The sequence below is a fragment of the Pan troglodytes genome, chromosome 15 (genome assembly GCF_028858775.2).
Source record: "Pan troglodytes isolate AG18354 chromosome 15, NHGRI_mPanTro3-v2.0_pri, whole genome shotgun sequence".
Lineage (NCBI taxonomy): Eukaryota > Metazoa > Chordata > Mammalia > Primates > Hominidae > Pan > Pan troglodytes.
In genome coordinates this window covers 53,409,961-53,437,693 of record NC_072413.2, presented here as the reverse complement: position 1 = coordinate 53,437,693, position 27,733 = coordinate 53,409,961, and the positions used below count along the sequence as shown (strand labels likewise).

Genomic DNA, 27,733 nt, shown 5'->3' with positions numbered 1-27,733 from the left:
CGGAGGTTGCAGTGAGCCAAGATGGCACTGGGCGAAAGAGTGGGATTCCATCTCAACAACAACAAAAAATCCCTTTTTTTTTTTCTCACTTTCCATGCACTTGCACCGAGAATTTCTCTCCTGGGAGCAAAGACCACATTGCGAGTATCGAAGGAAATCAAATCTGCAGGCCCAGGCCCTTCCCAGCTGCGGGCAGAGTGGGGTGACTGCCCCCAGGCGAGACGCCCCTCTCCGGCCCACCCCTAGCCCATCTCCGCTTCCCAGCGCCCATGGGCCGGTAGCTGGGTTCCGCATCCCGCTCCAAGCCCATCGTCCAACGCTTCTCTCGCGCCCTCTGCAGGAACCTGGGCTGAGGGCCGCCCCGCCTCGCTGCCCCCAGGCTCATAAATGGCCTCTGCGCCCTGGCCGGAGCGGGTTCCGAGGCTGCTCGCTCCGCGCTTACCCTCTTACCCGCCCCCACCCCCAACAGTGGGATTACCGTCCATGGAGCAGGAGGAGGCCTACCTGGAGCTCTACCTGGACCAGTGCGCCGCTCAGGTGAGGCTGCCGCCACTGTCCCAGAGTCAGGACCCAAGTCCCGCCCGGTCCTGTGCCAAGGGCTTTGCCTTCGTTCTTAAAACTCATAGCGACCATAAGAGGCGGGCTTGGTTTCCCAAGTCATTAAGTTGAAGGTTAGAAACTTCGAAAAGTGAAATAATTTGACCAAGGTTGCCAAACAGAGCTCGAACTTCATCTAGCACGAATCCAGAACCGTTCACTCAGTTACCAGATTACATGGCCCTTCCCAGGTTGTTCTGGTTTTTGATTGATTGATTGATTGATTGATTGATTTTTCTCTGAGATGGAGTCTCGCCCAGGCTGGAGTGCAGTGGCGCGATCTCAGCTCACTGCAACCTCCGCCTCCTGGGTTCAAGCGATTCTCGTGCCTCAGCCTCCCGTGTAGCTGGGATTACAGGCACACGCACCACACCTGGCTAATTTTTTTTTTTTTTTTTTTTTTTTTTTTTTTTTTAAGACGGAGTCTCGCTCTGTCACCCAGGCTGGAGTGCAGTGGCGCCATCTCGGCTCACTGCAAGCTCTGCCTCCCAGGTTCACGCCATTCTCCTACCTCAGCCTCCCGAGTAGCTGGGACTACAGGAGCCCGCCACTACGCCTGGCTAATTTTTTTGTATTTTTAGTAGAGACAGTGTTTCACCGTGTTAGCCAGGATGGTCTCGATCTCCTGACCTCGTGATCCACCCGCCTCGGCCTCCCAAAGTGCTGGGATTACAGGCGTGAGCCACCATGCCCGGCTAATTTTTGTATTTTTTAGTAGAGACGGGGGGCGGGGGGGTTTGCTTTTCTCCCCAGGCTGGTGTTGAACTCTTGACCTCAAGTCATCCCACCCACCTTGGCCTCCCGAAGTGCTGGGATTTCAGGCGTGAGCCACCGCTCCTGGCCCCCCGCCCGGTTCTAAAGGACACACACAGAGAGTGCATCGTGCTAGCTGTAGTGACTTCAGGTTCCCACGGGTTTCTGCTTTGACAGGGGAAACAGAGATCCCCTGTCCCCTGCAGCATGGATGCCAGTACTAGGCCTCCCTCGAGAAGTCAAGTCTCTGGTGGAGCTAGTGGTTGCAGGGTTTGCCAAATGTCAACTAGAAACACCTGTGGCTTTTTTTTTTTTTTTTTAAAGTTAATTACTCTTAAGACTTAAAAATCCTTAGCATTGGGTAGGGTGAGGTGGCTCACGCCTGTAATCCCAGCACTTTGGGAGGCCGAGGCACGTGGCTCATTTGAGGTCAGGAGTTCAAGACCAGCCTGGCCAACATGGCGAAACTTCGCCTCTGCTAAAAAATACAAAAATTAGCTGGGCGTGGTAGCAGGAGCCTGTAGTCCCAGCTACTCGGGAGGCTGAGGCAGGAGAATTGCTTGCATCCAGGAGGAAGAGGTTGCAGTGAGCCGAGATGGTGCCACTGCACTCCAGCCTGGGCGACAGAGTGAGACTCCGTCTCAAAAAAAAAAAAGGCAAGAGAGCAACTTATTTTTTTTTTTTTTTTTTTGGTGGGAGAATTTTTTTATAAAGACAATGATCAGCACTGAAGTAGAAATGGTGACTTTCCCTAGCATTTAACACAGCAAAGAAGAGCCCAGACAGGAAAGGTTCTGAGAAAGGTAAGTGGATACAGTTTAACAAAAATGACTAAAGATTCTGAAGCCAAGGATGCAGTGAACGTGCTACACAGACATGTTCTGAGGAGAGTCACTACAGGCAGACCCTGCAGGGAGCCGGTCAAGTTTCCATTACCATAAAACATCCTCCTTCAAATCCTCGCCATTGCCTTACATTCTTGTGTACGTGTAGCTTTGTTCCCTGATAAAATGCCATGATGGGGAAGGGGAAGGGGAAGGGGAAGGGAGACACTGACTGTTGCAGCTTTGGTGCTTTAGCGTAAATTGCCCGAGGAGACCCTTTACATCTGGGACAGGTGAGACCAAGGAAACCCTGCAGTGGAATTGGGGCCCATTGTCCCCATCTCACTTTTCTTAGGCCACTCTGTGGGTTGAGGGTGGGGAAAGATGGGAGCGTATCATGTATTCAAAATGAAATAGAGGTCAAAAATCTTATTTCAAGAGAATAGCTTGATTTTGTTTTTAATTCTAAGTGCTTTCTTTAAACAATTAGTCACGTCTGCCACCTGCTGGACTTGTAGTAACAGAACACTCCAATAGGCTCCAGTCAGACGTACATTAGCGGAGGTAGCATGGTCACTGAGAAGATGCAACACGGTGCATTCCTGACCCTTCAGTGGTCAGAAAAGAAATAAGATCTTTTTGAGTTTCTCCTGCAAGCAGTGCTCAAAATCTGGAGTCCAGGCCCGTAACTTGAGTGAAGCAGGTGGTAATGCATTTATCAAGCTAATCGATTTTTTCCCGTAATAAAGCCCATGAATTTTACATTAGTTGCTTTCCTCAGGTGCACACATCATTCTCTCCGTTGCTGGATAATGGTAGTTGAGCAGCCTTCCCTGGACTGAAAATACATTGATTTACACTATTCTTACCATTTAAGTTTCAATAACTTTTTTTCTAGTATAAATTCTTCTAACTAGAACATTACAAGAATTCTTGTAATAAGAATTCCTTTGCCTAGAAGGAATAACCATGGGTCTTTAGTGAGTCTTGATTAGCATTCAACTATATCTTAAACTTCCTTCATTTATTCTATTTACATTTAAAACTCAAAATTATTTCAAAGTAAAGTCAACTAAAGTTTATAATTAACTTAAATAATACAGTATATCTGTTCTCTTCAAAGTATACAACAATTTAGAGCATGGTTGCTCAATTGCCTCTATTGCAAAATTGGACTTAGAGAGTGGCAACTTACTAGAGATCTAACCAAAGTAGCTAAGATAGTTTATGAAGAATGCTTTTTCTGCTTTTTAAAATATTCTTTTCTGTTTCCATTAAGTGTGCTGTAACTGTAATAGAATCTTTTTTTAGATGGAGTCTCGCTCTGATACCCAGGCTGGAGTGCAGTAGCATGATCTCGACTCACTGCAACCTCTGCCTCCCAGGTTCAAGAGATTCTCATGCCTCAGCCTCCCCAGTAGCTGGGATTACAGGCAGGCACTACCATGCTCTGCTAATTTTTGCATTTTTAGTAGAGACGTGGTTTCACCACATTGGCCAGGCTAGTCTCAAAACTCCTAGCCTCCAGCCATCCGCCTGCCTCAGCCTTCCAAAGTGCTGGGATTACAGGCGTGAGCTACCACATCTGGCCTGTAGTAGAATCTTAATGGCATTTTCTAGAAAAAAGCAGTGCATGAATACAAGCAATCTTGAACTGCCTCTTACACTGAATACATTGCCTGCCTGCCTGCCATAGTGACATCCCTTTTGTGTAACATGCTGTTCTGTCTGTTGTGTTTTTGTCTGTCTGTTTTGGGAACTGCCTAGGATGGCCTTGCCCCACCCAGGTCTCCCCTGTTCAGCCCAGTTGTACCTTATGATATGTACATACTGAATGCATCCAATCCGGATACTGCATTTAATTCGAACCCTGAAGTCAAAGAAACATCTGGTGATTTCTCATCTGTGGATCTTAGCTTCCTACCAGATGAAGTTACCCAGGAAAATAAAGACCAGCCTGTCATTAGCAAACACGAAACTGAAGAAAATTCTGAAAGCCAAAGTCCACAAAGTAGGTTGCCATCACCCAGCGAACAGGACGTTGGGCTGGGCTTAAACAGCAGCAGTTTGTCAAATTCCCATTCACAGCTGCACCCTGGTGATACTGACTCAGTCCAGCCCTCTCCTGAGAAACCAAACTCCGACTCCTTGTCTCTGGCATCCATAACTCCCATGACACCAATGACCCCTATTTCAGAATGTTGTGGAATTGTACCTCAACTACAGTAAGTTTTTATTTTTGTTTTAATTGAGCACATTGGGTACACATTTTATATTCCTGAATGCGATGACAACTAATTTCAGGATAATAGTAGGGAAGAGAATTTCAGATTTCATAATTCTTTGTTTTATCAGTTCTAAATGGATTGTGGCTTTAGACAGTTTGATTATCTGTAAGGCGAAGCACTAATTCTTGATCCTCCAAGGTGGGCGGAGGGGACTTAAAGATTAATAGCTGCATTCTTGAAGGATTGTATTGTTTATACTACAGCACTGAAGTTGCTGAAAATTGTGGGTAGGGTTGGATAAACACCAAGGATATAAAGATGTAAAATTGAGTTTGATTTGCAAATTGATTCAGAATTGTAATTTCTATTTTGAGGCATTGTTTTGAAAAAAGATCTAAAACTTAATTTTAGCAGCTAGTCATGAAATTTTAGGAAAGGCTCTTTAGCACTTCACTTTGGGATTTTACACTTTACTAGGAATCATGTCTTGTATTTCACATTTGGAATAATTCTCCCCCTAGGAAATTGCTAAGGTATAACCTAAGAAATGAGAAAATAAGTTGTCTTGTCTTTTTTTTTTTTTTTACTCTTTATATCTGATATAAGTTTCTAAACTGACTTATTTCTTCAGGAATATAGTTTCCACTGTAAACCTGGCCTGTAAGTTGGATCTGAAGAAAATAGCTTTGCATGCAAAAAATGCAGAATATAACCCAAAGGTAACATTTCTCAGTATTCCTTTCAATAATTAGCTTCTCTTTAGATTTACTTTTCTTAATATGATCATGATATTGACTAATTCCTCTGTTTTTTCTTAAAAAATTGTTACTGAAAAAGCTTTTGGCAACTCAGGGTTAATATCTGTTTTGAGTTATAAAAAATAATCTCATTCTTTATGCTGAATAAAGCAGTAATTGAGCAGTTCCTTAAAGATAAGCTCTCTCCCTTGTCATTCAAAAATATTTTTTAGTATGATTATAATTTTTCACCTAGGCTGGGCACGGTGGCTCACTCCTGTAATCCCAGCACTTTGGGAGGCCGAGGCAGGTGGATCACGAGGTCAGGAGTTTGAGACCAGCCTGACCAACATGATGAAACCCCGTCTCTACTAAAAATACAAAAATTAGCTGGATGTTGTGGCGGGTGCCTGTAATCCCAGCTACTCAGGAGGTTGAGGCAGGAGAATCACTTGAACCCAGGAGGCAGAGGTTGCAGTGAGCCAAGATCATGCCATTACATTCCAGCCTGGGTAACAGCAAGACTCCGTCTCCAAAAAAAAAAAAAAAAAAAAAAAAATTTCACCTGACTATTGGGATGCTAACTTTCTTAAAATGCCATCAAATTTCTGGAAATAATTTTTGCCAAATGTTGTCTCAGCTACCTGACACTTACGTATCTTTCCATTACAATTCCTCTTATCTGAGAAGGCTAAACTGCTTAAAGTATAAAGTTCAAGCTCCTATTTACTAATGTAAGATTCAGGGATTTTTTTTTCGTCCTCCTCAAAGTTTAATAAAATCTATTCTTTCTTGTATCCTGCCAAGGCCAGGCATCCTGTTTTCAATGGCTTGTTTACCTAGGGTAATTGGATTTGTCAATCCTATCAACTTTTAACGATTTGCCAGGCTCTGTACTTAGGAGTACAAAGATGAGTAAGACCTGCTTCCTACTGGGAAAAAGTTCACTGGCTTAGGTGATGGAGGATTTATGGAATTAGATGAAAAAAGGTCACATTCGTAGGAACCCAGAGACCTTGCAGGCATCAACTATTATTTGTTTTTGCTGTTGCCCTAGTATTGTTGCTGACATCTGAATTTAAATGTTACCTCGATGTTACCCGAACACAATAAAGCTTTCCTTTTGATATTTCATACAGCTGACAATGGTGAGGACAGACACAAAGACGAGCTAAGATCCTCACGGCTGCAGCTGTGATCACTTTATTGAACAATCAGCATTTTAGGCAACTTTTATTGTCCACCATCCTCAGCACACCTCTCATTTTGGACGAGGGGTAGGGGTGGGCAGGGCTGGGGATGAGTGTATAGGATCTCTCTGAACTTGTGCTTGACACCCAGAGAAATTCTGGCTTGGCCCTTAAGCTAGCACCCACCCCAGTTTCCTTCCTAGCTTAACCGGGGAGAGGAGTTGGGGTGAAGAGACTATCTGTGTAGGAGCAGGCCATTTGATGACACGTCCATGTGGCAGGCCAGAGGTTCCCTACCCTCACGAGTGTCAGCCTCACCTGCAGGGCTTGCTGATGCTGCTGGTCTTGAATGACACTTTGAGAACTATAAGAGGCAAGAACCTTGACATCAACTTTCTGTCATTCATCTTTAGCATGCCTATCATACAGACTCTTCTGCATTTTGGTCACTTTTCAGTACATTCTGAAGTCTTGGTGAGCCTTTAACATACTTATTTTTTTCCCAAAAGATTCTTCAAAAGAAAAAGGAAGTGTGTCAAAGTAAAAAGCAGATAATCTGATTAGTTTGGGTTTTGAATCTTAACTTTACCACTTCCTGTGTAATATTGGAGGTTATATTGCTACTTGTTTTCCCTGAGCACTAAATGAGGATAATAAACACAAGTTCATCCTATTATGAGAATAAATAGGAACTGAAACATAACAGGCATTCAAATTTAAGAGTTACTGATATTATTTTTACCTGTTAATAAGTACATTTTAGAATCATCATTATTTTTGTTAACCTTAATGTAGGGAGAAAAGACCCAGACATTTAGTTTTCCCATCCAATCTGTTTGAGATTTTCATATTCAGCTCGGCTTTTCAACTGGGATAATGTTAACTCCTAGCAGAGGCTAATTCTCTTTTGGTTTCTGGGTATAGAGGTTTGCTGCTGTCATAATGAGGATCCGAGAGCCCAGGACAACAGCCCTTATATTTAGCTCTGGGAAGATGGTCTGCACGGGAGCCAAAAGGTACGAGGAATCATCCCTCCACCCCTACCAGAGAAACAATTTAGTATGTAAAACAAGGAAGCATAGAATTAATGTGCTAAAGCACATAGTAGAAGCAAAATGCCTTTCTTTTTGCTGAAGACTTTATTCAATGAAATGCCACATTTTGGGTTAAAAACACTCCTATAAATACTGACTTGGGCCAGGCACGGTGGCTCACATCTGTAATCCCAGCACTTTGGGAGGCCTAAGCAGGAGGATCGCTTGAGCCCAGGAGTTTGAGACCAGCCTGGGCAACATAGTGAGACTCCATCTCTGTTAAAAAAAAATAAAATAAAATAAGAGAAATCTAAAAAGTAGCTGGATGTGGTGGTGCATGCCTCTAGTCCTAGCTACTTGGGAAGCTGAGGTGGGAGGATCACTTGAGCCCATGAGTTTGAGGCTGCAATGAGCTATGATCATACCACTGCACTCCAGTCTGGGTTACAGAGCAAGACCCTGTCTCTATTAAAAAAATAATAAAATACTGACATATCCCCATTTTACAGTTTCCCCTATTAAACCGAGGGGACTTAACTGCGCTGCTACAACTTGTTTCTAAGGTGAATTTTTTTTAAGTTACAGTAATGATGAAGTGTGTTATAAGTCTGGGGAAGTAGTTATTGTGGATTTTCCTCATTGCAGATAAATGGATAGAACTTTTTAAAGGAGCTCAATTAGACGTTCCTTGAGCATTAGCTTGCATTAGCTCAGGAGGCATCCCTTAAAAATCTCATCTCTCCTGGATCTCACGCAGAGGAAGCCCTGTGTTGATGGGTATTCTTTCACCATAACTCTGTAGTGGCAGAGCCTGTTTTCCCCTGTAGGTGTTAAAAGATAAGAAGCAAATTCTCCTCCTGAAAAGTTGTGCCAATTTCTCGCTCTATAAATATACTAAGTGTTCATTTTATCCTATGGACACTGGGTGTCGATATTCTTTTTATATTTGCTAAATTGATTGGCAAAAAGTTACATTGTTTTACATTTCTTTGATTTACTAGTGAGATTAAATAACTTATTAGAAGTGCAGAAATTGCTATGTCATTTGCTCAATTATCTATGGAGAGATTTATCTTTTGTTTTTGTTTTGTTAACTATTTTCACCATTTTATACTGTAAATATTTTTTCTCAGATTACTGTTTATGGTATTTTATGGTGTTTGTTTTTTTGTGTTTTTTTTGTTGTTTGTTTATTTGTTGTTGTTTTTTTTCTGAGACACGGTCTCACTGTGTTATCCAGGATGGAGTGCAGTGGTGTGATCTGGGCTCACTGCAACCTCCACCTCCCGGGCTGGAGCCATCCTTCCAGCTCGGCCTCTTAAGTAGCTGGGACCACAGGCATGCACCACCAGGCCTGGCTAATTTTTTTTTTTTTTTTTTTTTTTGTAGAGACGGGGGTTTCCCCATATTGCCCAGGCTGGTCTCGAACTCCTGGGCTCAAGTAGTCCTCCCACCTTGGTCTCCCAAAGTGCTGGGATTACAGGCGTGAGCTACTACATCTGGCCTATGGTGGGTTTTTTAAAAAACACAAATTTTGAAGGGTATACTCATTTTATCCCATTTTTTTCTTTGTTTTCTACATTTGGCTTTGCCCTTAAGGCATTTGTGCACAGTATTATACAAATATTGACTTTCATATATTTTTTGGTCTTTTTCAGGTCCTGCTTTGTGATAGGAAAAGGGTAGCTGGTATTTTGATTCACTTAGAGCTTTCTCTAGATGGAAATGTTCTATATCTGCACTGTTTAATGCAATGATATAGCCACTAGTCAGATGTGGCTACTGAGCACTTGAAATACAGCTAATACAACTGAGGGACTGAATTTATATTAATTGGACAGAGCAGATCTAGAATTTTGTTTCAATGTAAGATAATTATTTTTCCCAAATGATCAGTCGGTACTCAGATACATTTATTGAAGGATCCATTGTTACTACATTTCCCCCAACCTGCTTTTACATATTAAGTTCTTCACATGTGTCTGAGTACATTGCTGGACTTTCTCTTATGTTGATCCCAGGAATCTCCATTTTAAAGTGATTATTGGACAGTTGTGCAAGATGTCTGTAACAATGTTCATTTCAGCAATAGAACAGGGAAAACCTAATTAATAATAGGGTTTCAATTTGAAGTCATAAAGTAAAATTGTATTAGCCATATAGTACACATACTGAGCTGAAAGGATGGTCACATTGTATTAAGTTGGATTGCAGAGGGAGAAGTAAGCAGCTAAATGGTGTTTGTTATCCAACTTTCATTGTAAAATATGCTCATGTTACACATATTACACACATTCATGAGTGTCTTTTCTTATCTGAATTTATTCCTAAAATCTGATAGTGAAAGCTTGGATAATGAGTTCAGATAATAAGAGATACTTGTTATCCAAATATATTTGGTTTTGAAGTTTTGGATAGTGAGTTGTGAGAATTTAGTTAATAAGAGGTGCCAGTATTATCTCCACATTTTATCCAAACCTATTCTCTTTTGTTGTAACAGCAAGAGTATGAGGGATACCTGTGTTTGTGTAGAAAAAGTGCAGAAGATCAAATTTAGGTAGTTAACACCAGTATGGGTGAGATTTTAAGATTTTTAAACTACTTTCTAATGTTTGTACAATGAACATGTATATAGACTTTCAACTATTAGTTGTTTCAATAGAAACTTCTGTGTCCTTAGAATATCACAGCTGATATCCCAAGAAACTACAGGACTATGCAAACTTGAACAAATTTGAACTTATTTACATTACGGGAAATGTAATAGATTAGTTAGGCAAAATGTAGTTCAAAATGGAAACAGTTTATTTCACTGCTAACCTGGGGACATGGCCTTGCTAAGGACATTTCAAGAGTGAGAAGTGGGTGAAGAGAGCCAAGGGCAGTGCTGTGCAGCTGTAGTCAATCTAGTGAGTAGATACCAGATCAACAGATGGCCATGTGCAGTGGCTCACACCTATAACCTCAGTACTTGGCGAGGCTGAGGTTGGGAGGGTCACTTGAGTCCTGGAGTTTGAGCCCAGCCTGGGCAAGACAGCAAGACCCTGTCTCTATAAAAATTTAGGCAGGTGTGGTGGTGCATGCCCCTGCAGGCTACTTAGGAGGCTGAGGCAGGAGGATCACTTAAGCCCAGAAGTTCAAGGCTGCAGTGAGCTATGATCATACCACTGCACTCCAGCCTGGGTAACAGAGCAAAAACCCAATCTCTTTTTTTTTTTTTTTTTTTTTTAAAGTGGGTGAGGAGAATCAACATTAAATGAGGTGATACATGTATGTAGTAACGAATACCCAAGAGGGGGCAGTGTTGGTGAAGGATCTGGATAAGAGAATCAAACACTTGCTTTGGTCCAGGCAAACAAGTTCAAACTGGCTTTTCTTTCAGGTGTTTCTGATTTACAGCCTAAAAATAGGGCCAAACCCATGAGGGGGATGGAATTCACCTGATTCACCCTGCAGGTGTTGCTACCTACTGTTTTGTTTTGTCACTAACAGTTGAAAAATACCTAAGGAGAAATGAAGCCTCACCTCTCAGGACTCCACAGGCTCTGCTATGAATTTAGGGGTGCAGCAGGACAGACACTTAAAGGACATAGCCACAGAGTAGGACAAATTCCTGTCCTTCTTGTGTTGAGTTTGAATTGAATTGAAGATTGGGTGAGAAAGCCGAACAAAACAAGGGGGGTTTTGAGGTACTTTCATGTGGTTGTTTTGGACAGTGTGTCCAATAAAGACTCAAGAACTGATACCTTGTCTGTGCCACTCAGTCAGCACATATCTTACCTCCTTATATGTGATTTTTTTTTTTGTATGCATGTGTCCTTATTTTTTCTTGTTGTTTTCTTTTTTTTTTTTTTTTTTTTTTTGAGACGGAGTTTCACTCTTGTTGCCCAGGCTGGAGTGCAATGGCGGGATCTCAGCTCACTGCAACCTCTGCCTCCCAGGTTCAAGTGATTCTCCTGCCTCAGCCTCCTGAGTAGCTGGGATTACAGGTGCCCGCCACCATGTCCAGCTAATTTTTTTGTATTTTTAGTAGAGACAGCGTTTCATCATGTTGGCCAGGCCGGTCTCGAGCTACTGTCCTCAGGTGAGCTGCCTGCCTCAGCCTCCCAAAGTGCTGGGATTACGGGCGTGAGCCACCGTGCCCAGCCATTGTTCTCTTCTAAATGGGACATACTTTGAGACTGGATGAATGGTTCCCAAACTGCAGTGAGCAGCACAGTTACCTAGAGGGCTTGTTAAAAGACAGATTGCTCGGCCCCACCCCCAGAGTTTCTGCATGTCTGAGGTGGAACCTGGGACTTTGCATTTCTAACAAGTTCCCAGGTGAAGCTGCTGGTCTGGGCACACACTTTGCGAATCCTTGGAATAGTTTTAGCAAATAACACCCAAGTAAAAGTAAAAGTACTTCATATATGAAAGGTGACAAATGAAGACAAAAATTTATGATTCTGTTCAACAGCTGTACAATTTTACAAGACCTTTTATAAGGTGCTAGGGACCAAAGTATGGGAAGTAAGTCCTCCTCACAAAGCCTACAGCTTCATAGTATACATTGAAAGATAAACGTGGTACAAATGGTAACAATCCAATACACCACCAGTAGTTTAGAGGATGTAGCGATTAAGACATCTTTAAACATATTTGCCCCTCCCCAGTGAAGAGCAGTCTCGACTTGCAGCAAGAAAATATGCTCGTGTGGTGCAGAAGCTTGGGTTCCCTGCCAGATTCCTCGATTTTAAAATTCAGAACATGGTTGGAAGCTGTGATGTGAGATTTCCCATCAGGCTGGAAGGTTTGGTGCTAACCCATCAGCAGTTCAGTAGGTATGACGGTTATATAGCTTGAACTTTGAATTTACCAAGATATTTAAGTTACATTATGCGTTGCTTACGTAAAGTATCTTTCAGAGAAATTGTGATTAAAAAAAAAAAAAGGCAGGGGACACAATAGTGAAAAGATTAAGATGCTATGCCTGAGTTCTCATAGGTTACCACATGTGCCCAGTCTTTTGAAACCATGGTTCTTAAACTTACATTGCTTAGCAATCACTTAGCTTATTAAAGCACACATCTCTGGCTGGGTTTCTTCACCAGAGATTTTGCTAGAATTTGTGTTTCTAAAAAGCTCAAAGGTGATGACAGTGCTACTGGTCAGAGGCCCACACATTGAGATCCACTAATCTACAGATTTATAAGCATACAAACGTAGCTTGGCAATGACACTGGCAAGATAAGGCATGTGTTGGGAGGCCGAGGCAGGCGGATCACGAGGTCAGGAGATCGAGACCATCCTGGCTAACACGGTGAAACTCTGTCTCTACTAAAAACACAAAAAATTAGCCGGGCGTGGCAGCGGGCGCCTGTAGTCCCAGCTACTCGGGAGGCTGAGGCAGAAGAATGGCCAGAACCCGGGAGGCGGAGCTTGGAGTGAGCCGACATCGCGCCACTGGACTCCAGCCTGGGTGACAGAGCGAGACTCCGTCTCAAAAAAAAAAAAAAAAAAAAAAAGATAAGGCATGTGAAATGGACTAGGCCAGTAGGAAGGGGCTTGACAGCTGGTGAGGGGAGAATGGATTGGGGAGAAGATGAAAAAAGAATGGCTGTAGCACGTTCTATGAAAGCAATCCTGGGAGGCTGAGGCAGGAGAATGGCGTGAACCCGGGAGGCGGAGCTTGCAGTGAGAGATCGCGCCACTGCACTCCAGCCCGGGCCACAGCCAGACTCAGTCTCAAAAAAAAAAAAAAAAAAGCAATCCTAACTAGTTTGTCCCCTATGTGTGTGTGTGTGTGTGTGTGTGTGTGTGTATAGCTGAAGCCCGCAACACAATGTTGCCTGTATATTCCTTTTCCTAGAGAATATCTCTAGCCTTCCTGACTTCAAACTTCCCGTCTCAACAGCTAGTGCTCCTCCCCCGCCCCCAGCCGTTTTGGTGGCTCTCCCATCCCAGGCCCTCAGAGAGCAAGGATGGAGGGTGACTCATAGACACCAAACCCCTTGACTCACCAAGATACACACCTGGGCTAGGGCACTTGGCCTGGGTTAATCACAGATGCTCTTAAATTCTCTTGGCCAAGCTGGAACTGAAGTTCTTTCATTCCAACGCCTTATCTTCTCTTGGCCATCGAATGATTATCCCGTCAATAGAGTAGATAGGGATCATATTGCTGTGCTTTCCCTAACATTTGTTAGCTTTCCTTTCAGATATGATCTGAATGGAATTTAAAAATTCCTTTTTCTTCTAAAATATATTCATTCATTCTGAGATTCAGCTTTTATGATATGCTTATTTTTCTTTTGACATGTTTATTTTTCTCTTGATTATGTTTTCTTTTTTCTTCAGTTTTTTCACTGTATGCTATTGAATGCCTAAAATATACCCCATTTTTAAAAAATCTGAGCTCCCTATAAAGTCCTCCCATTCCCCCATGTAAGACATGTTGCCTCTTTAGGTATCTTTCTTCCTTCAATCTTAGGATAATTTGCAGATTTCCTAACAAAGCCTGTTTCTAAGAGTCTCCCAGTGCTTAAGTTGTCTTATCTTCCAGACTCTCAAGTCACGAGCCTCCAGCCTATCTTTCTCTGAATCGGCTTAGTGTACATCTGCAAGAGCTCTGCCCGAACTCTAAGGTTGTGTCTACATTAGACTTAGCATTCCCTTCTGGCCATTCAGGGCTCGAAAATGATGTGTGTGGTTCTTCCCAAGTGTCCATTCATTTCTTTTTCACCAGCGTCTTCCTTGCAGAGCAGATCTAAGTCTAGAATAGGTGCCCCTTGTTATTACTACCAGCTTCTGGAAGGGTTGCCAGTAAGGCGCAGTGAGAATACATCAGACGGAGTGGGCCCATCCCTGTTCTATCTTCCTCCTGGGACAGTTTTATGATCTCAGTCATCTTTTCTTTTCTTTTTTTTTTTTTTTAATCTGGCCAGGAAGCTTGCTTTGTATTCCCACAACTTTCTATTTCTAGTCTCATTCTTGCCTCCCCCTCATCTTCTCCATTCGGCTGTCAGCCTCAGGTTATGGATTACAACTCCAGAGTGTGTATTCTTGACACTGGGAACATTAAAAACACCTCCTAGAAGGTTTGAATTTTTAACATGAGGCCTCTCTAATTGTCTGTAGCTCTGTGGGGAACCATGCCACATAATCAGTTATAATTATCAGGCCAAATTTGCCTTGTGTTAAACCCCTAAGGTCATTCAGTTCCCCAGGTTCTGTAAATTTGTATGTCAACATTTAATAATACAAGTATCTCCTTTTGTTACCGGGCACTTTCTCTGGCAATCTTTCTATGACATAATCATTTCCACGGTTGTCAATGAGAATTTTTCCCTCTTTAATTTTTTTTTTTTTTTTTTTTTTTTTTTTTTTGAGATGGAGTTTTGCTCTTTTTGCCCAGGCTGGAGTGAAGTGGCATGATTTCACCTCACTGAAACCTCCACCCCCCAGGGTTCAAGCGATTCTCCTGCCTCAGCCTCCTGAGTAGCTGGTATTATAGGCACCCACCACCACACCCGTCTAATTTTTGTATTTTTAGTAGAGACGAGGTTTTACCATATTGGCCAGGCTGGTCTTGAACTCCTGACCTCAGGCGATCCACCCACCTCGACTTCCCAAGTACTAGGATTACAGGCGTGAGCCGCCGCACCCGGCCCCCTCTTTAATTTTTAATTCAAAGGTATCCTGATATAAATACTTGCTATATGAATAAGATCTAGGCGACTACCATGTAGCAGATGCTAGGATGATAATGGCAAGCAATATAGCTGTAGTCCCTTGCCCACATAGAGATCACTGTCTAAAAGAAAAGATGGACAAGTCAATGACGGTAATGAAACATGGTGACTGTGAAGGTAAGGCCCTTCAGGGGCTATGAGACCATAAAGCAGGGTCTTTAATGTAATTGGGGGTGGGTAGAGATCAAGGAAGATTTTCTTGGGGAAGTAACATTTAGAATGAGACTTGAAGGATGGGTCAAAGTTGGGTTGGCCAAGAAATTGGCAGGTGTTCGATATTCTCAATCTTTGTGAAATGTTCTCCATCCCTAACCAAAACCACTCTCTTTCTCTGCCTCAGCCTTCTTTTGGAATGAGGCAGAGAATAAATAAAATGAAGTATATTCCTAATTGGGAGCACATTATACTGGTAATCTTAAAACCATGGTTCTAAAAGCTAAATGCAGTTCAATATCATTTACATACCAAAGTTTTTGTTTTCTTTTTTCTAAGTCTTAAAATTCAGCTGGAAGATCAAATGGAAATCTTCTTTTTGTGTCTCCAGCCTTCATTTTCTTGGCCTGGATCTCATAGTCCTGGAGGGGTTTTCTGGGCTCCCCCTAGTATCATGGTCTCCCCAGTGTTGGGAAGTGGTTAGTGGGCGAAAGTCTTGACAGGCTCCCTGCAGTAAGACAGAGTGATGTTCCAGAAGACAGTTCCACCCACAATGACCTCCTATACTTGAGATGGGCAAGACTCACTTCAAGATGCGCCTTTCTGGAGCCAGTAAAAAGTTCCACATCTGCTGTTGTTTTGGGTCTTGTTCATTGCTGAACTGAATGGAGCTTTTCCATGCAGTCTGGATTCACCCTTTAAGTGCAAAGATGCTAGTGTTCCATTGCTTGGATGTCTTTTTTTCTTATATTTCTTGTCCATTAGCCACTGCTTTGAGAATAGTTTTATTCACCTCCTCTCACTTCCTGACTTCTTTTTGGTAGGTTCCTCAAGCCTTTCTAAGAATCTGCCCTCCTCTCCAGGCTGGAGTGTGGAGATGAAGCTCTTAAGTGCTATCATCTTTCACTCCATGGAGTGGCCAGTTTATATTTAGTAGTAAATATGAGTTACTATTTATAGCAACAAATCCTGAATTGTAAAAACTCGGGATAATTGGATTTTCTTTATTTATATAGCACCTGTTCAAATACAAATAGCAGTGGCCTAGAAATATTTTTAGGTTCTATCTGCTAAAAATGTTAACTTCAGCAGTTTATAAAAGCATACAAAATATGTTTATTATTGGAGAATTTGGAAATCCAGAAAAACATGATTATGTATTCTTATTAACAGACTTTTTTGAAAAGATAGAGGATGTTTAACCAACAAGCTCTCAATACACTAAATCAGATGCCCTAAGTTACCTTGATTTCTAATAACCATCCAGGATAGCTTGCACTTGTGTTATGACCCAAAATTAATTATGTTCCTAACTTCCATAAGATATTACCTAGGACACTCAAGACTCTTCATCAAGATAGTTAAAAAGTTTTTGATAAAATAGCTAACTTATTTACAACTGCTTTAATATGCACTTTAATATACTGGGCCTTACATGTTATGGGAAAGGAGCTGAATAGTGCTATTTTTAACATTTTCCTTTTACATCTTAACAGTTACGAGCCTGAACTGTTTCCTGGTCTTATTTATAGAATGGTAAAACCACGAATTGTGTTGCTTATCTTTGTATCTGGAAAAGTTGTGTTGACAGGTAAGTGCTAAGATTATTTTCTGACTCATAAAATGTAATTGCTATGCATGTGCTTTGCTTATTCTTTTAAATACCTTTGTTCACCATGGTAAAGTAATTCTTGTTATACAGAATACCTGGAATGAAAAATAAGAAAGGAATAACATCACCCATAGGTCCCAGTACCTAAAACAATATTTTTTTCATGTTTTTATGTCATCTTATTAAGTATTTCATCTTTACATCCTGATTTTTTTACAAAATTATCCATGATAACATATATGGCTTAAACTTACTGTTACAAACTCTTCATAAAGGCTTTTAATGGCCACACAAGGTCCTAACACAGGGGTTAACAAACCCTTTTCCGGAAAGGGCCAAATACTAAATATTTTAAGTTTGTGAGCCACAGGGTCTGTCACAATTACTGAGCACTGCCATCATAGTGTGAAAGCAGCTCTGAATGTTACATTATATAAAGGAATGGGCTCTGAAATGTGAATTTCATATGGTGACATAATTTATGTGTGTCATGTAATATTTTTTCCCCAACTGCTGAAAAACATAAAAACCATTCTTAGCTCATAGGCTAACAAAATCAGGCAGCAGGATGGCTTTAGCCAGCAGACCTACCTTTCCTGAACCCATTCTAACATGTTATTGAATCAAACGTATTGTCCCATTGATAGATAGGTAAATGTTCCTTCTTTGTTTGCTACTTATGAAGGGCAGACATTTGGCTGCTTTTACCTGTAGACAATTATGATATTAGTGTGGACACTCAGAAATGGGACTTTCGTTTAAGGCTATGTCCATTTTGTTCTTAGAACAAATCACCCAATTGTTTTAAAGGGATATATGACATAGTTCTGTATCACATGGTCTTACATGCAATGTATCTAAATATCTTTTACCAAATGCTTGGCAGCATTCCAAACAAAATGGTACCAAAGAAAACTTTAACTGTATATGTAAAAATTATCTCACTACTTTAACCCCACTGGTAATCAGAGACAGAAATCGACCACTTTTCAACACATCCAATAAATAGCATTTTGTCTGTTGTAAATAATATGTACATAACATAACTTATCCTTTTGTCTACTTAGCTTGTATTTTCTCGGGATTTGAGTTTACTATAATACTATGAAAGATAAATTATTCTTTGCTATATTTGTTATTTTTTCCTGTTGGCTTTTTTTAAAATAATTTTTGCATAAATAGCACTTTTTAAAACTACTTGAGGGAATGGTTCAGACTCTTTTCTATGTCATTCTACAGAAGGTTCCTATATATATTGTTGTTTGTTTGTTTGTTTTTGTTTTTGAGACAGAGTCTCACTCTGTTGCCCAGGCTGGACTATGGCGGCGCGATCTCAGCTCACTGCAACCTCCACCTCCCGCGTTCAAGTGATTCTCCTGCCTCAGCCTCCTGAGTAGCTGAGACTACAGGCACATGCCACCATGCCCAGCTAATGTTTTGTATTTTTCGAAGAGATGGAGTTTTGCCATATTGGCTAGGCTGGTCTCGAACCCCTGGCCTCAAGTGATCTACCTGCCTTGGCCTCCCAAAGTGCTGGGACTACAGGTGTGAGCCACTGTGCCCCACCTACAGAAAGTTGCTAGTTTATGACCGGGCACGGTGGCTCACGCCTGTAATCCTAGCACTTCGGGAGGCTGAGGCAGGCGAATCATGAGGTCAGGAGTTCAAGATGAGCCTGGCCAACATGGTGAAACCCCGTCTCTACTAAAAATACAAAAAAAAAATTAGCTGGGCATAGTGGCAAGCGCCTGTAATCCCAGCTACTCAGGAGGCTGAGGCAGGAGAATCGCTTGAACCTGGGAGGTGGAGGTTGCAGTGAGCTGAGATCGCGTAGTCTACTTTTGTCTTTTTATACATTTCACTCTCCTCTACCATAATGAATGCCAAGTTTATGTGGCCTGAGCCAAACTGATCTCCATGCCCCAGTCCTAAATAGCTAGCCAACCAACTTAACGCTACATATCTTCTCATTAATTTTGGATGACTCCTTTTGACCTTTCTTTTACATATGTGGCTGTTCTTCGGTTCTGCCTTTGCTCTAGGTTTATCCTATTATAATCCTATTGCCTTTATCTTATTGTAGCTTTAATACTCATGGTATATCTAATAAGGCCAATTTCCCCTCATTACTTTAATTTTTATATTTCTTAGCCTCTCTTAAATGTATATTCCTCCAAACTAGAATTTTATAAAATCTTGCCTCATCTAAAAAAATTGAGACTTTTATATTACCTGAATTCAGAAAAGTTGATTAAGTCATAACTCAGCATCCAGCAGAATGACATGTCTGTTTTAAGTGTTCTTTTATAACTCTGAGTTTTGTAGTTTGCTTTTCTCTAAGAAATAATTAATGTGTCTTCAAAGAGGGGAAAGTTTCTGGGTACGGTGGCTCACGCCTGTAATCCCAGCACTTTGGGAAATTGAGGCAAGCAGATCACATGAGGCCAGGAATTCAAGACCAGCCTTGCCAACATGGTGAAACCCCATCTCTACTAAAAATACAAAATTAGCTGGGCATGGTGGCAGGCACCTGTGACCCCAGCTACTTGGGAGGCTGAGGCAGGAGAATCATCACTTGAACCTGGGAGGCAGAGGCGGCAGTGAGCCAAGTTCGCGCCACTGCACTCCAGCCTGGGTGACAGAGCGAGACTTCATCTTAATTAAAAAATTAAAAACAAAGTGGGGAAAGCTTGTTTGGAATCCAAGAACGTTTTGAATGCAGCAAAACTACAATTCCTCAGATGGCACTAATTTAGAGTCTGGAGTAATTAAGACCCCCTAGTGACTGACATAAAGTTTACCTCTACATGTCCTAGAGGAAGTGAGAAAAGCCTGCCAATAAAATTGAATAGTGTAGATATCAGAGGCAAATATATACCCTACTTAGGGAAACACACTTTCAAGTCCTTTGGAAGGAAACTTTCATAAGTGCCATGTATCATTACAAATAAATCTTATTAAAAGTGCAAATTGCCAAGTACAGGCAAAGTTCCTATTATAGATTTCTTTAAATGCCCTTAATTCAGATCAGCTTTCCCACCTACCCCAAATTTCTTTTTTCTTTTTTCTTTTTTTTGAGACAGATTCTCGCTCTTTTGCCCAGGCTGGAGTGCAGTGGCGCGATCTCGGCTCACTGCAACCTCCGCCTCCCGGGTTCACGCCATTCTCCTGCCTCAGCCTCCCCAGTAGCTGGGACTACAGGCACCTGCCACTATGCCCGGCTAATTTTTTTTGTATTTTTAGTAGAGACGGGGTTTCACCATGTTGGCCAGGGTGGTCTCGATCTCCTGACCTCGTGATCCACCCGCCTCGGCCACCCAAAGTGCTGGGATTACAGGAGTGAGCCACCGCACCCAACCCCCAAATTTCTTTTAAAAAGCTTTCATTTACACATTTGCCAGAAGTTTCAAATCACAGAAGTAAAGGATTGTTACTAAATACTGAAGACTATACAGTACACTTCCCTTAAAATTTCTAAGTATACAGAATAGGCAAATTTAAATTTCTTGCAAGACATGGACTTTTCTGGAGGTGAGGATTAAATACATTAACTGAAATCCAAATTCTGCTTATACTGTGAAGTAAAAGTTAATCCATGACTTACTACTGAAATGATAAATAATTATCTCTTGGCGTTTTACCTGTTTATGCTATACTGTCTTAAACTATTTAGCCTAGAGCTACGCGGTTTAGGTTATTTTTGCCTCAGCCTTAGAGACAAATGTTCCTTATTACTTAATCCTGTGTCTCTAGACTCTTTTCACCCGCAAATGGATTAAAAACTTAAGGGCCTGGCTAGGCGTTGTGCTCACGCCTGTAATCCCAGCACTTTGGGAGGCTGAGTTCAAGACCAGCCTGGCCAACATGGCAAGACCCTGTCTCTACTTAAATTACAAAAATTAGCCGGGCATTGTGGTGCGTGCCTGTAATCCCAGCTACTTAGGAGGCTGAGGCAGGAGAATCGCTTGAACCTGGGAGGCGGAAGTTGCAGTGAGCCGAGATCGTGCCACTGCACTCTAGCCTGGGTAACAGAGCAAGAGTCTGTCTCAAAACAAACAAACAAACAAAAAAAACCTTAAGGGCCTAATTTCAGGTGAACACCTCAGGAAAGGAACCAAGGCGGTCTCCTTTCAGGCTTCTCCCTAAACTGAAGCTTGGGGAAGCTCATGTGTGGCCTAGTGCAGCATGGCACAACTGGGTACTCTACAGAGATGTTCTGAAAGCAGTATCTCAATAATGGTAAATAACTTGCCTAGAAAATGTAAAGTGTTGCAATTACAAATGAACTTTGAGTCTGACTGTAGAAAATAATGAATTCCAGCTCTTGCCTAGTTGGGAACTGTAGAATGCCAATGCCCATAGTACAGATGTGTGGCAATTTGAAACCATTGTATCATGCCATTTGCAGGTCTTTGAAAATAATTTATCCATATAAAATGGTCTTACTCCCCTGAGTTGCCAAAGCTACAGCCACCATGTCTAAGGTTACTTCTGAACGTCTTAATTATAGTCAAGTAAGCTGAAAACAAAGAGGCCCTGCTGTTCTACTGTCATGGTCCTGAGCAGAAAGCAACAGGACCTGGGCCCAGCTTACACTGTTCTGGATCTGTGCTTGTTTTCTGTGGCTGGTGTGACATTTAGGGCCCATGTTTTTTTCTTAAACCACAATAAAATTGATAGCATAGCTAGGTTCTGCTGGAATGGGGTATAACAAACAGCAAATATGTCAACTTCCACTTCTAAGATCAGGCATAATCATCAGAGTTAACATATTGGGCACTCATATGACAGACACTGCTTCATAAGGACTTTCATGTGGGGTCTGGTTAACTCTGTGAGTTGTACTTTATACCCAAGTTTCCTCACCTGTAAAATGGAATGGCTTAGTAAACTTGACGATATCAAGCAGCTGTGTGTGCCGCAGGGCAACAGGCATGTGAGGAACCAGGCTCCAGAGCCCACTGGGCTCACCCTGTCCCACAGCAATTTGCAAGTCTACAATAACACCTGTGTGGTCTCCTGGGCAACTTAATTCTCCTTGTCAGCTGAAAGAATGATTAAGATTCTCTTAGCAGTGAGGGTCAGCAGGTGTGGCGGCTAAAAGGATGGACTGGAGATTCTCTTAGCAGTGAGGGTCAGCAGGTGTAGTGGCTAAAAGGATGGACTGGAGAGTTGTCCAGTTTTAATCATAATCTGCCATTTATTGACTGTGTGGCCTTGGTGAGTTTAAGTTCTGCGACTTGGTTTCCATATATGCAAAATGCAAGTGACCATAGAATCTACCTAAGTGTTGTAAGGAAGCAGAAAACCAGTGCCTGGCACTGTTGAACTATTATTATCTTAGTGAAAACACACTCTCCTGGTTTTTTCTCTATCATTGACAAAGACTGGAATTTTGCTGTGATGCCTTGCCCTGATGATAGGAATATGAAAACAAAGATGCTTCAGGAAAACGCTTATTTATTTATTTCCCTCTAGCATAAAGAACTAAGAAGTTGTGTCATTGTTGCTGAGGGTCACCCTTAATCAGCTCAACATCTGTGCTTCTCAGAAATGAGTAGGTCAGAGGGCAGCAGAAAAATGCCAAGACTTGTTAGTGAGTGGGCCAGAGACACGACAGGATGTGCCTCCCAATTGTTAACAGTACCCCCAACTAATAGTAAATTGGTATATGTCATAAAATGAATAACTTGAGCTGTGCAATGCTATTTTTACAAACTTGTAAGGTTTTGACTTATACACACACGACTGTGGCATCACTCGGGAAAATATGTGCAGTTATGACTTGATGTAAGAACAGAACTGGAAAATCCACGTAGTATTGGAGGTTGATATTTGGAGCTGACTAAGGGGTAGGGATGAACTTACAAACCTTATCGACAAATTACAGATATTTAATAAATTTTGGGTGCCTACCAAGTACTTGTAATGTGCTGGGGGCTGGGGACAAAGGTGAATCTAATATACTCCCCATCTGGCAGGAATCCAGCCCTGCTGAGGGAGACAGACATAAACAAATTACATGTTGCTGGCTTATCAGAATGAAATGATAAGCCATGTGTACTTGGGCTAGCCATGCCAATGTCCCTAAGCTGGAAGTATATTCCTCTAGGGTAATAAAAGGGCTTAGATTTTATAAAATGTCCCAACTTTCTACAAACCTTAGCTCACATCCTTTATCACAACTCTACAAGAAGGTTTATTGTCCTTATTTTACAAGTAAGAAAACTGAAAGTAGTTAAGTAATTTATTTTCCTGTTATTTTAAAGCTAGTTAGAGGTAGAGCTGGCACTTAAGCCCATATTGTTTGATCTCAAAGCCAGTCCTTTCTCTAGTGCACCAGGCCACACAATTTTCACCTTAGTCACCAAGGTTAGGAATGGTATTTATTCCCCAGAAATTATAGCCTGAAGAAAAGGAATGGTAAGTTTTGCTTAAAAGGCAAGGTTCATATCCCAGCACTTTGGGAGGCCAAGGTGGGCAGATCACTTGAGTCCAAGAGTTTGAGACCAGCCTGGGCAACATAGCGAGACCCCATCTCTACTGAAAATAGAAAAAATTAGCCAGGCATGGTGGTGCTTGCCTGTAATCCCAGCTACTTGGGAGGCTGAGGCATGAGAATCACTTGAACCCAAACCCAGGAAGCAGAGGTTGCAGTGAGCTGAGATGGTGCCACAGCACTCCAGCCTGAGTGACCAAGCGAGACTTTTTTTTTTTTTTTTTAAGGCAAGGGTCATCTAATTGGAGCCTGGTATTACAAATTGGGGTTTTTGATTATTGATTGATTATTAATAGGACTATGGAGCCAATTTAGGTTCCCTTAAACTTTTGATGGCAATATTTTAGTGAGGAAATGTTTGACTAAATTAACCAAATCCCCTCATTTTAACAACCTGTTACAAATACTGGCAATGTTGATTTGTTGACTTTTGGTGTAAAGGAAGGAACACCGGTTACACGCACTCTTCTCCCACAGCTGCTGCTGTATGGTTCAGGTAACATCTGTTTCTTATGCCTCTATGAAATGAAGAAATTGTACTAATTTCCCTAAAGTCCTCCTATGTCTAAAATCGTTTCTCTATGATATAATGATCCCTCAATTGTCCATTCCCTCTTGGGAAAGGGCGCCCCCCCAGGGGCCTCCAGATGGTATACTCCTTGAGCTTGAATGCAATGCTCTTAGTTAGGATTTTCGGTCTGAAGTCCAATGCTCTACTTCTGAGCTATACCACCTCCTAGTTAGGATTTTTTAATATAAAAGTGTTATGGAAAATAAGTGAAGTTCATGGCTGTCCAAAATACTGGACCTGGACACTGTTCCTCAATTAAATATGAAAAGAAGAACCTTGGTTTTGGGGATTTTGGGAGAGGGGCATGTGTGTGTTTGCTGTACCTATTATGCTTCATTGTCTGCTAACAAGGTTGTTCAAGATGAATGCAGCTAAAAGCCCAAAAAGTCCATCAAACCAGAGGCAGTGGTTCTTGCTTCTTCACCAACTCACTGTTTAGTTTCTAAAGAGACTGGTTTTGTAGAAACCAAAATTTTAGAGCTGGAACTAAAAATCTGCTGAAACTTGTGGCTTTTTCTACCCCCAAAGAACCAGTTTCTCTTATGTGTGTCAGTAACTCACTCTCCTCACCACCGCAAATCTTTGAAGGTGAAGACCTACAGATAGTAAATTTTTTGGCAATGAATAAATAACTTTTCTTTTCTTCTCTTTATTTTTTCTCTTTTTATTTTTTTCCTTTATTTTTATGGAGACAGGGTCTCCCTATGTTACCCGGGCTGGTCTCAAACTCCTGGGCTCAAGGGATCCTCCCACCTTGGCCTCCCAAAGTGCTGGAATTACAGGTGTGAGCCACCATGCCTGCCCTTATTTCTTAAAAAATTAAGCTTATAAGGACTTCATCCCTGATTGTTTAATATTTAAGGTGAACGCACATAACAAATTTAACCATTTTAAAGTGAACAGTTCAGTGGCATTTAGTAGCTGGTTGTGTATTGTGAATATACCACCGGCTCTACCTAGTTCTAAAACATTTCTATTGCTCCAAAATAAAACCTGATATCATTAAACCATTCCCCCCATTCCCCTCTCCCCACTTCCCCTGGCAGCTACCAATCTGAATTCTGTCTCCATGGATTTAACTCTTCTGGATACTTCTTATACATAGAATCTTATAACATGTGACTTTTCATGTCTGGCTTTTCACTTAGATGAGCCTAAGAAACATGCTATATGTTGTAGCATGTGTACTTCATTTCTGTTTATGACTAATATTCTATTGTATATACACACCATACATTTTTTTATTTTGAGACAGAGTCTCGCTGTGTCACCCAGGCTGGAGTGTAATGGTGCGAACTCTGTTCATTGCAACCCCCGCCTCCCAAATTCAAGCAATTCTCCTGCCTCAGCCTCCCAAATAGCTAGGATTACAGACGCCCACCGCCACGCCTAATTTTCTTTTGTATTTTTAGTAGAGATGGGGGTTTCGCCGTGTTGGCCAGGCTGGTCTTGAACTCCTGACCTCAGGTGATCCACCTGCCTGGGCCTCCCAAAGTGCTGGGATTACAGGTGTGAGCCACCACGCCCCGCCTACACTATAAATTGTTATCCATCCATTGATGGACATTTAAGCTGTTTCCACCTTTTGGCAATTGTGAATAGTGCTGCAATGAAAGTGCGTAGTATTTTTTTGAGTACCTGTTTTCAATTTGGGGTGTATTTACCAAGGCGTGAAATTGTTGGGTCATGTAGTAATTCTTTAACTTAACCACCGAACTAGTTTCCACAGTAGCTGAGCCATTTTTTGTTCCTATCAGCAATGTACTTTATAGTTCTTAAGAGTCTTTATCAACTAAAGCTATTTTCCATTTCTCTTCATGCTAACAGTTGTTATAGTCCTTTCATTATCCTCCTTTCTTCCGTCCTTGCCTCCAGCCCACAAAATATCAGATTAACTGATTAGTGTCCTGATTAGCTGAAGCTCCATATAAATATAAGTAGTACAAGTACATGACCCTTAGCACAACGTGCCTGCATAATTTGGAAGGTGGAGGTAGTGGTGGTGTTTGGTTGTTGGTGAGAGATGAGTAGGGACTAATACTTCTCAATGGTGGAGACTGTGTTTGATTCATGTTTTTATCCCTGTAATTCCTACAGCAGTTATGATTTACAATTTCTTGAAACCTAAGACTTTACGAGTGACAGTAGTACAATTTTCCCCTCTAATAATCCCTTCCCATGCACTAAAATTTAAAACTCTTTTAAATTTAAAATTTTAAACTAAAATTTAAAACAAATTTAAAGCTCATTTGTCTCCATCTGTTATCAATATTAGGGAATCAAGATGTTAACTAGAGAGGACGTGGATCAAAAGAAGTTCCTTTTGCTGGTAGCTAAGTGCCCGCAGGTGCTGATGAAATTACTCTGAGGCCATATTCATGGCACATGTAGAGATAACATTCCACATTTCATACTGAGCACTGTGTGAGCAAAGATGACACCCACAGAGACGTTCTAGAAAACTCTGCTCTAAGGTTTCTGTCTTGTGGAAATATGGCTGTAGTTGCCAAATTATTTACCTGGAATAAATGCCATTTCTCAGGTACAGCTAAAGAGATGTCATATTAAAAGTAATTGGAGACAATACAATGAAATTTTAGTGTTGAAGTAAATGTTGGTATTTTTATATTAAAAATTATATAAACCTGGATTTCTTTATAGGTGCCAAAGAACGTTCTGAGATCTATGAAGCATTTGAAAACATCTATCCTATTCTAAAAGGTTTTAAAAAAGCCTGAGCATATCATTCAGCATCTCACTTTATTCTGGTTTGAATATGTCCATAAGCCCAGCACAGAAACAGCTGGATTCTTCTACGTTTAATTGTAGATGTTCCAAGTACGTTACTTATTAAAGGGCGACTCTGTGTAAGTAACCTAAGAAATGAAGAAAAATTCTTATTCAAAATGACTCCTTCTGTGTTATTTTAAAAACTGAACAAGTAAACATTTCAACATTTGAGAGATTTAGGGTCTCACTAGAATGATATTGTAGCATCATGAAGACTCAACGCGTTTCCTTTTAGCCGGAAGGGCCATCTTCCAGTAATTTGCCAAAATGACGAACACAAAGGGAAAGAGGTGAGGCACCTGATACATGTTCTCTAGGCCTTTTAGAAAAGATGGAGTTGTTCCTTTGGCCCCATACACGCGAATCTACGAAAAAGGTGATATTGTAGACATCAAGGGAATGGGTGCTTTTCAAAAAGGAGTGCTCCGCAAATGTTACCACAGCAAAGCTGGAAGAGTTTACAGTGTTACCCGGCATGCTGTTGGCATTGTTGTAAACAAGGGCAAGATTTTTGCCAAGAGAATGAATGTGCCTACTGAGCCAGGCTGGTCTTGAACTCCTGACCTCAGTTGATCCACCTGCTTGGGCCTTGGCACTCTAAGAGCCAAGTAAGTTTCCTGAAACGCGTGAAGGTAAATGATCAGAAAAAGACGTCAAAGGGAGAGGTGTCTGAGTTCCACTGAAGCGCCAGCCTGCTCCACCCAGAGAAGCACTTAGTGAGAACCAATGGAGGGAGCCTGGGCTGCTGGAACCTATTCCCTATGAGTTCATGGCATAATAGGTGTCAAAAAAAATTCTGAACTGTACAAATGTTTCTCTTCATTGAGAAGTGTGGCGCCGCCCCCTCCCCTTAAAGAAATATTTAAACTACATTTTGTATCCAAAAACCTCAGTGCTCTGCTGTTAAGTAATACATTAATATGCGTTCTCTGAAAATATATAGCAACATATAGGAGTTTCAAATAACTGCATAAGCTAGATACTATCTGTGATATCATCTAGCACGATAGGC

The 27,733-nt window shown here is 41.5% G+C and overlaps 1 protein-coding gene across 1 annotated transcript; it reads left to right on the top strand.

Moving 5' to 3' along the window:
* The first annotated feature begins 316 nt into the window (after positions 1-316).
* TBPL2 (TATA-box binding protein like 2) lies at positions 317-26,809 on the top strand. The gene is made up of 7 exons (NM_001104606.2): positions 317-537; positions 3,942-4,399; positions 5,034-5,121; positions 7,254-7,345; positions 12,019-12,186; positions 16,746-16,840; positions 26,593-26,809. The coding sequence occupies exons 1-7, from the start codon at positions 388-390 to the stop codon at positions 26,667-26,669; spliced, it is 1,128 nt and encodes a 375-aa protein (NP_001098076.2). The 5' UTR covers positions 317-387; the 3' UTR covers positions 26,670-26,809.
* The last annotated feature ends 924 nt before the right edge of the window (positions 26,810-27,733 follow it).

Excerpts from the sequence above, each read along its gene's own strand:
- TBPL2 (NM_001104606.2), top strand. The coding sequence starts at position 388 with ATGGCCTCTGCGCCCTGGCCGGAGCGGGTTCCGAGGCTGCTCGCTCCG. Across the intron at positions 538-3,941 it reads TGGACCAGTGCGCCGCTCAG|GATGGCCTTGCCCCACCCAG; the intron begins GTGAGGCTGCCG and ends GGAACTGCCTAG. Across the intron at positions 12,187-16,745 it reads ACCCATCAGCAGTTCAGTAG|TTACGAGCCTGAACTGTTTC; the intron begins GTATGACGGTTA and ends ACATCTTAACAG.